The 9,769-nt window shown below is 37.7% G+C and overlaps 2 protein-coding genes across 2 annotated transcripts; both read right to left on the reverse strand.

Moving 5' to 3' along the window:
• Nucleotides 1–116: 116 nt before the first annotated feature.
• On the reverse strand, nucleotides 117–2,680 carry LOC113320644 (tRNase Z TRZ3, mitochondrial-like). The gene is made up of 6 exons (XM_026568542.1): nucleotides 2,335–2,680; nucleotides 1,992–2,242; nucleotides 1,750–1,897; nucleotides 1,355–1,405; nucleotides 911–1,245; nucleotides 117–427 (listed from the first exon to the last, which is right to left on the reverse strand). Exons 1-6 carry the CDS (start codon nucleotides 2,509–2,511, stop codon nucleotides 235–237), a joined length of 1,155 nt encoding a protein of 384 aa, XP_026424327.1. The 5' UTR covers nucleotides 2,512–2,680; the 3' UTR covers nucleotides 117–234.
• Nucleotides 2,681–2,737: 57 nt separating this feature from the next.
• Nucleotides 2,738–4,791, reverse strand: LOC113320645 (tRNAse Z TRZ4, mitochondrial-like). The gene is made up of 6 exons (XM_026568543.1): nucleotides 4,590–4,791; nucleotides 4,396–4,460; nucleotides 3,500–3,544; nucleotides 3,150–3,197; nucleotides 2,917–2,960; nucleotides 2,738–2,786 (listed from the first exon to the last, which is right to left on the reverse strand). Exons 1-5 carry the CDS (start codon nucleotides 4,740–4,742, stop codon nucleotides 2,927–2,929), a joined length of 345 nt encoding a protein of 114 aa, XP_026424328.1. The 5' UTR covers nucleotides 4,743–4,791; the 3' UTR covers nucleotides 2,738–2,786; nucleotides 2,917–2,926.
• Nucleotides 4,792–9,769: the final 4,978 nt, after the last annotated feature.

A 9,769-nucleotide genomic window follows, 5' to 3' on the forward strand; every position in this document is an offset into this window, starting at 1 on the left:
TGGCAAGGTTTAGTATCGCCTGAGTAAACAAGTTTCCAGCCAGGTATAGTTTTACCATCAGCATTATGTCTTTCTACAGCCTTTAAAACAAGACCGAACGCATCTTCACAATGAAGAACAGTAACACTAATAAGAGCTTCCAAACCTACTTCACCTAACATCTTTTTCAACTTTTGTTGAGTTTCAAAATCCTTAGTTAATTCGCCAAGATTTCTTGGTCTCTGACGGTAACTTTCAAAGCCCTCCCACTGAGCATCCATTGTTTGCCCACAATAAATGAACTGCATATCTAGATCCTCGGCAGATTGGTGTGCATCTAAGAAACCCTTCAGTTGTATTGGTGCAATAACAAGTATCTTTTCTTGACTTGTACCTTTTAACAATCGGCATCGATGGGCAAGAATACTTGCCAGACCAGTGTGATGATCTGCATGAATATGGGAAATCCAAATACATTTTAAGCTTCGGACAGCATCATTAGCACCCATTACACCAAACCTGTTCATAATCAGTTCACGATGAATATCCGTAATAAATATAAAGACTCGTCATCAACCAGCACACTTCTTTGGCCAATCAGAAGCAAAGGATTGTTTGCTCAAGGTGTTGATGTTAAAGTATGAGAATGTTCTACCACCCAAGAATTGCCGTACACTAAAACTCCTAACCCATCAAAGAGTTGCTTTAATGGATCACAAAGTACACACCTATAGATGGCTTTAGAAGTTTTAAAATGTGATTTATGGATAGGACAATCTAATCATCAGGAACTAGCCCTCAGAACATCACTTCCATGTAGAGTCACAATATCTAATCCACAACCTTGGATGGATAAGAGCGTTCATCAATCACATCTAAAAAGAAAAAAGAACAGTACTGGGTAGGAAAAACTTTGGTTAAATACCAATACCTTCTTCTCAATTGTCCTAGAGTTCCCTCACCACAATCTAAGAGCAGACTTCCTTTGGAGAAAAGATTAATGAAGAATGAACTAACATTCCGATAACTTGAAGGCTGGGATGATCCTGTTCCTAGAAAAACAATCTCCATTTCTTCTCTGGTGATGTTCTCCAAACAACTAGGGATATTAGATCCAGACTTATTCCAAAAATTGCTAACTTCAATGGCAGCATCTGCTATCTCAGGAATTTCTAAGAGAAGATCATCAATGACCTCTGCATGGCTCCCCAACTTCGGTATGGCGGATTTATTCAACCCATAATGTGAAGATGGACGCAAATGGAACTGAAATGCATATTGAGGGGATATAAGAATTCAACGTGATATTAAGAACAATCTGGGCACTATGTAGCCACATCAATAAACAATAAACTGATAACTGTAGAATAGATACCTTGAGAAGATTTTCAGCAGCAACAATTTTAGATGGATTTGGGACAGCAACCTGGAAACAGCAAAAAAAAAAACTGCTAATTTTCCAGTAAACATTTTCATGTAACTACTAACATTCTAAGATACAATCCACCAAAAAACTTGAATTTTTACTAAAGCAAAAGAGAAAACAAAGAGGGGTACATAGACTGTACTGCAAAAAAGGAAAATGGGAAACTTTAAATAACTCTGAAAGTACCACGTTGCATTTTAAGAAAGCTAGGAATTTTAGGGTAGTGACAATTCTTTGAAGAAAGACCATATTTGTTTGTGATGTATAAGACCACAAAAGAATGCAGGGAGAAAGAACAGAAGTTAGTATTCCATTTCAAAAGAAGGAAGTAATAGTCAACTCACCAAATTTGACGCGATGATATCTTGTTCAGCATCGTGAAAATTCGGACGAGCCAAAAATCCACATGATGGAAAGAAGTTGGGACAAAGGTAGTTAAGTCGAGCTGCCATCTTTGCAGTTGATTTCAGAATTGGGATCTCTATGTTTTTTCTGCAATTTTTTTCATTTTGAAAATTTTCCAGTTAAAGGTCAATAGTACAAGCCTATTAACCTTATTATATTCTCAAGAAAGAGCAAACCTTACTTTTCATGTCCAGCCATAATGTGTTGGGCTCCGCCGAATCTTCTCATCCAAGTTTGATACTCCTCGGTCAGTGTAACAGATGATGGACTCAAGTGAATAACACAACTCACAATCTTCTCACCATTGTAGTAACTACCGAGAGAATGTAGGGATACCAATTGTTGCGAATGAGAGAGGGTAGGGCAATCCACAAGAAGGACAATCGGGCCAGCAACTGAGGGACCCATTACATCATTTGGATGAACCTGAACCTGAACAAACAACAAAACACCATATTAACAAATAAATAATGGCATGCTGCACATCAAAACCCAAAGGGAGATAACCATGGTTTTTAGTTTACCAACTGTGATATTTTTGGATCATCTGAAGGGACTGATTTTCCAAGTTGCAGATCACGGAATTTAAATCCCGGTTTTAGTCCAAGCGCCATAGCTTTCTTTGGGTCAAACTTTCCAATGATTTCGGGTAGTTCCAAAAAATATATAGCAGAAATATCACCAGGCTTCAGCTTTGTCATGTCTAAACCTTGTTGTGAATCTATGCAATGGGATTTAGAAATGAAGGATTTGATGGTGGATAACAACTTGGTCTCAAGAGAAGTGCCGACATCTTCACAACCTCATTAGCAATTATTTTAGCAGGTTCTGTGAATATTTTACTATCAAAAACAGCAGCTCTATCAGAAGTCCGAGTAGGCCCAATGATACTAGTATGAAGCATTGCCTTTTTGGGGACGAAAGTTTTCATAGCCTCTACTAAAAATTGGAGACCAGAGGGACCTTGTATGCTAACCTGCAAAACAAAAGAAACTACAAAGTTATGCAACTAAATCTCTGCTCTTGGGTGGAAAGGAAAGTAAGTCGGAATCCAACACAATCTCCTCCCTTTTGTCTTAAGCTCATTAAGTTGATCTGTTACTTACTGACATCTCTTTATTTCCTTTCCCAGCCAAAGTCAAGAAAAGACCTGTGAGCACGTAATAAACAAACTACAAATTACAAACTAATAATCCATCTGTTATCATTTCAAGTTCAAATGCTTGATTGCTTATACATTTGATCAAACTTTCAAATTATGGGCTAGATAGGCAAGCAGATTTAATACAACTCGATAATCAACCCCAAAAAAGTTTAAAACCTTCAACACGCTACTTACCTGCTAGTCCACCTGTAGTTTCTGAGCAGACACGAGAAAGGAATATATCTGGCAAGGGACCACGTATATCAGCAATATATGTTTCACCAGTTCAAGAAAAGAAAATCCTGAATAAAAATCTAAGCTTTTATGAACAAAAAAAATATTGGAAAACTAGTATATGACCAACAGTATGCATTCGTATTTATGAAAACAATCTAGTATTTACTACGGAACATTTTAGAAAACTGGTACACAACCAAATGAAATAAAATCTCCTTAAAAGCAATGAATCATGTTAAACCTTTAGCCTAATTCTGTTGAAAATACGCCAAATTATAGAATCTGTAAATTCTCAATGTATGTCATACCTTGGATAACTTAATCCCGTGCTCAGTACAGAACCGCTGCAACCCCTGTAAAAAGCAAAACTCATTCAAAATTATGCCTTTTCTGATTGCTAGTGAAACTGACTTACTTTTTCCTTTTCTTCAACTTGATTCAAAGTCTACAATTACAATAATACAAATTAAACGACTAAGAGTATGATAGGATTGTTAGTCCCACATTGCCTTCAGTTGAATATTTATAGGGCTCATGAGCACCCACACTTTGTAGACCTGTTTATGAGATGAGCTATGTTGTTTGAGGCGAGGCTTCACCATTATGAGCTCATTTGAGGCGAGGCCTCACCATTATGGGTTCATATAATTGGTACCAACCCAACCCAACCACTTCACAAGGGTACGGCAATGCAACTTCCATTTTTGTAGATTATGGATCCCCTAACGAAACTTCAAATCATCCAACTATAGCCTAGAGGGAGATGCACACACAGGGCAAAATAACCATGAATGTCAACATCAATTTTTCTAGATTATGGATAATGGATCCCCTACGGAACCTTCAAACCATCCAACAGGTATAACCTAGAGGGAGATGCACGCATTGGGTGAAATCAAATAATCGTGAAAGGAATAGATAGATACAACACCTAACATGTAAAAATCTGCATCCAATCAAAAGATACATTACGTTTTTGTGGGGCATCATTTATTGGAGTCTAGGTTGATCAAAATCTCCCTAAGTTATGCTTCATTGCAAAACCAAAATTTCGACAATTAGGTCTGTGTCCAAGAACGTCTAGTTCAAATTTATTTACTTTCATAGCTTCACAAAATTAAACATAAGAGAGAAATAGAGATTCAAAAATTAGTCCTAGTAACAATTCCATAAACCACTTATCTCTCCAGCATTAAAGATAAACCTCTGGTCATCGAAGAAGAGCAAAATCGATGGTGTATCTTGAGTATCCAATCCAGTTCCCAATATCTATAAATTCAACAACTGATCAGTTCAACCAAATCCAACAACTAAGTACAACACATACAATAATCAATCAATTAGAAAATCCGTTTTCTAAGCAAACACAAAATAAAGCTGAGAGAAGGCGGAAAATACCTGAACATAGCAGGTGGTGCTGAGAGGGTTTCCTTTTTTCGTTTTTTGATCACTGTTTAATTTCTGAACTTTCGGCTCATCATCCTTTCTATCTCCACCTTCGGCTCTTCTTTTATTATAATCAAGTCGACCAGATTCACCATTTTCCTCCATTGACAGAGGTGTTTTCAGTTCCTCTTGCCTCAACTCGAGGACACTTGTATTTAGGAAGACGAGAAAGAGGCGCTTAAAAAGAAAAAATCGGATTTTATTTTTTATTTTTTTTATGCATCAAAATTGGGCTCCAAAAGACTCTTGGGTGGGCCTACACAGCTGAGCTCAACTCTACGTGAGCCAGCCAACAACAAATCCAGCATCCGCCGTTGTATAAAAAAGAAGGGGGTTTTGAGCTTTCCCCCTAAACAAATTAGTGATCTGGTATTACCCCCTCTTTTGTTAACAGTAGCAACTTTCCCCTAACCTATAATTTTTGACGGAAATACCCCACCATTGGAATAAGTTTTGAAGTTGGAAAAATTAATTAACGAGAAATCTTACTAGAAATTTTAAGTGCGATCGCTATAATTTTGGTTTGAAATCTTATTAACTCGCTAGTCCTGTTAAAAGTAATGTAACTGTACGACTGGTGAAACAATGGTTTTAAAACCATTCATAAGAAAGTAAGTAGAATCGTCTTAGTATATCTTAAAATCAATCAAAACGGGGTAAGCTAAACCATTTGCTAAACCCAAATATATCAGTCCAATAACCAATGGGTAACACTAAAATATCTAACGAGTTAGAGAGATTGTTATAGACTAGTTCTGGTCCTAATTAGAGGGATTGATGAAGAAAGCAAGTAATTCTCATTAAAAGAAACAGAAGAGTAATTACACTTTAAGTACAGACAGAATTCAGGTGTACAGGCTGTCAAGGACAGCTCACAGTTGTACTAGCATAAAATACTAAAGGCACTCCAGCATTACATTACAGGAACTCTGAACAGTTATAACAGAAATAACTGTCTTTCATTTCACTAGTGGCATAGGTCTCTTAGTTATTTGGGGTGCCCTGTTTAATTGTTTGTGTGCCTTTATCAGTTGTAATGCTAGGCAGGACCAATGGTGTGGTATTTGTAGCCGGCCTATCAGATCTCTGAAGCAATAATTAATCAAAACTATTTTCTCTCTCTTACTCCATCTCTTCCCTTCTTCTGTTATCGTCTCTCCTTATCTTCATCTTTTCTCTTCTCTTCTCTTCCCAAATTCATCCTCAGATCTCATTTATCTTCCCTTTTGTAGTGTAGATCATTACAAATTGGTATCAGGAGCATCTATCATTTGACCTACTGTGGCTAACAAAGCAGTTGTTGAGGAATTAACTAGAAAAATTGAAGAACTTAATTCAGCTCAAGAAGATTTCACTAAAAAGATGGATGAGCTTACCAGATCGCAAAGTGATTCATCAGTAAAGTATGATACAGTGATGAAATCAATTTCAGAGATCAAGGAAGCTCAAGGAAAACCCACTCCAGAGCTAATGGCGGCCATTACTGCTACTCTATCTACTCAGGTAGATCGTTACATCGAGCTCTCAAGTAGAAATCAAGCCAATAGAGATATTCCTGTCAACGGAGCTTAAAGTATTTTGGGTCAATTTCCTTCAGGCAACCACATACCTTCTCCTTCAGGAGAAAATATTCTAAACCAACCCCGTTATTTGTTTGGAGCTCAAGGTCATAATCGGTTTCAACAACCTAAACCCAAGGTTGAGTTTCCAAAATTTGATGGTACAAACCCTCATTCATGGATACGCAAGTGTAGGAAGTTTTTCGTTATGCATAATACAACAGATTCACAAATGGTAAACATGGATTCTATGTATTTAGAAGGTAAAGCAGATGTGTGGTTTCAAGATTATGAAATTGGTAAACTAGTCATTTTGTGGGAAGATTTTCTTCGAGATATATGCCTTCGTTTCCAGTAGCTACGACATGATGATGTGGTAGGAGAGTTTAATAAGCTACAACAATTAGGGTCAGTTCTTGATTATCAGGAAATTTTTGAAGAATTGAAAGCTTTAATACTAGCAAAATATCCTCACCTTAAATAGGAGTATTTCACTTCAAGATTCATCAGTGGTCTTAAGGAAGAACCAAGGCTACATGTACAAATGTTTTTTCCCAAAACTCTGTCCAATGCAGTCTATCTAGCTAGAATGCAGGAGGCACTTATTGAAAGTGCCGCAAAAAAATCAAGAAACTCTTATATACCCTCCCCACTCTTTGTTCCCAACCACTACCCTCAAAGAACCATTCCATCTCCAGTTACTAGTCCTAGAAACTTCACCAAGAATACACAGTCACCCACCCAAATGTCCCCACCACCAATTAAAAGGTTATCTTATGCTGAGATGAGGAAAAGAAGGGAGAAGGGGCTATGTTACAACAGTGATGAAGTATTTCAAGCAGGACATAAATGCTTAAAACAACAAATATATATGCTATTTTCTGATGAAGAAGACACAACTCCGTTTGGAGAAGAGTCACCTTGTGATTCTCCAATGTCACCTAGTACTGAAGAAGAAGTAGAAATCTATGTGCATGCTTTGGATATAAATGTGTCACAGAACACCAGCAGGATTGAGGGTGTAAACATAAAGCAATGCTTAAATATCTTGATAGATAGTGGGAGCACTCACAGTTTCTTGGATCCTGGAGATGCTGTTAGATTTGGAGTCCTGATCAATCTTTCCACTCCCCTATTAGTAGTTGTTGCAAATGGCACCAAAATGGCAAGTGATGCTAAGTGCTCTTATTTCACTTGGAAAATGCAGGGACATGAATTCCAGTGGGACATGACACTGTTACATTTAGGTGGCTATGATATGATATTAGGTGTGGATTGGATGAAGAATATGAGCCCCATGTCATTTGATTTCAAAAAGCTAATTGTGACATTCAACAAAGATGGAGAAAGTATCACATTACAAGGTAATACTCCATCAGCTCAAATCTCCATGATGAGAGGAAGTGATTTCCATAAATGGCTGAGGAAAAATAAACATGGGTTGGTGGGTAGCCTTTTTGCCATTACTGCTTGTGAACATCAATCCGAAACACCTGAACCCATTAAACCCATTTTGCAGAAATATAATTTCATTTTCAAGAACCCAAATCATTACCCCCACCTAGAACTCATGACCATCAGATACTTTTGAAACTTCTCACTACACCTCCAAATCAAATGCCATACAGAATTCCATACATCCAAAAAAAAAAATAGTAGAGCAACTTTTACAAGAAATGTTGAAAGCTGGTGTAATTCAACCCAGCCATAGCCCACTCTCTTCACCAATTCTTCTAGTTAAAAAGAAGGACGACAGCTGGAGATTTTGTGTGGATTATAGACTGAATGAAGCTACATTCAAAGACAAGTATCCTATTCCCATAATTGAAGAATTTCCGGATGAGTTATTTGGTGCCAAGGTTTTTTATAAGATTGATTTAAGGGCTGGTTATCACCAAATTATAGTGTACCCTCCAGATACTTACAAGACTGCTTTAAGACTCATCAAGGACACTATGAGTTCATGGTAATTCTTTTTGGCTTGACCAATGAACCAGCATCCTTTCAAGCACTGATGAATGATATATTTGGGCTATATTTGAGGAAGTTTATATTGGTCTTCTTTGATGATATCTTGGTATACAGCCCTGACATGAAGACACACTTGGAGCATTTAGAAGTTACACTCAAGACTCTACAACAACATACATTATTTGCCAAACTCAGCAAGTGTACCTTTGGCCAATCCAAATTGGAATATTTAGGTCACATCATCATAGGTGAAGGTGTAACTGCTGACCCAGCTAAGATTGTTTGCATGCTTAATTGGCCTACACCCACCATCTTAAAGGAACTCAGGGGATTCCTAGGCCTCAATGGTTATTAAAGAAAGTTTGTTAGGGGATATGGAATCATTTGTAGGTCATTGACAAATTTATTAAAGAAGGACAATTTCAAGTGGAGTGCTGAAGCTCAGACTGCTTTTGAGTTCCTCAAGAAGGTTGTAACCACAACTCCAGTACTAGCTCTACCTGATTTTTCTCAACCATTTGAGGTGGATACTGATGCATGTGATACAGGGGTGGGAGCAGTTTTGATGCAGAACAAGAAGCCAATTGCTTATTTCAGCGAAGGCATGAAGTCCATATTTCTCTCCATGTCCACATATGAAAAAGAACTACTTGATATAGTTATGGAAGTAGCAAAGTGGAGGCCTTACTTGCTAGGAAATCATTTTACCATTTATAAAAACCATCAAAGTCTGAAGTACTTCATGGAACAAAAGCTTTATACCATGGTGCAACAAAAGTGGTTATCCAAACTATTGGGATATGACTATGCAGTATGCTACAAGAAGGGAGTATAAAATAAGGTGGTTGATGCCTTATCAAGATTCTCACACTCTGATTCTCCTCAATGTCAGCTCATCACTCAGCTACCGCCTACTTGGCTTGGAGAAGTACAGGAAAGCTACAATTCAAATAAATTAGCTTCTGACTTAATCCCCCAATTAACAGTGTCTCATTCTAGCAAAAAACCCTACACTCTCTTACAAGGTGTGTTGAGATACAAGAACAGAGTCTATATTGGCTCAGCTGGGAACTTAAGGCAACAAGTGATGGCTGTTATCCATTCTTCCTCTGTGGAAGATCATTCAGGCACTCAGGCCAACTATCAAAGAGAAAAGACCTACTTTCATTGGGTAGGAATGATGAAAGACTTATTCCAATATATTAAGGAGTGTGACATCTTCCAACAACACAAGATGCCACATACTTCTCCAAGTGGTTTGTTGTAACCACTACCAGTTCCTGACCAAGCATGGAAGCACATTTCCATGGATTTTATCACTGGACAACCAAAGTCAGAGGGCAGAGAGGTCATTATGTGGTGGTGGATAGATTCACCAAATACAATCACTTCTTGCCACTTAGCCACCCCTTCACAGCTTCCTCAGTAGCTAAGGTATTTCTTGATAACATCTTTAAACTACATGGATTACCTGCTACCATAATATCTGACAGAGATAGTATATTCTTGAGTAATTTTTGGCAAGAGCTATTTACCAAGATGGGAACAACATTACATATGAGTTCTGCCTACCACCCACAGACTGATGGGCGGATTGAGAGA

Source organism: Papaver somniferum, chromosome 11 (assembly GCF_003573695.1).
Source record: "Papaver somniferum cultivar HN1 chromosome 11, ASM357369v1, whole genome shotgun sequence".
Classification (NCBI taxonomy): Eukaryota; Viridiplantae; Streptophyta; class Magnoliopsida; order Ranunculales; family Papaveraceae; genus Papaver; species Papaver somniferum.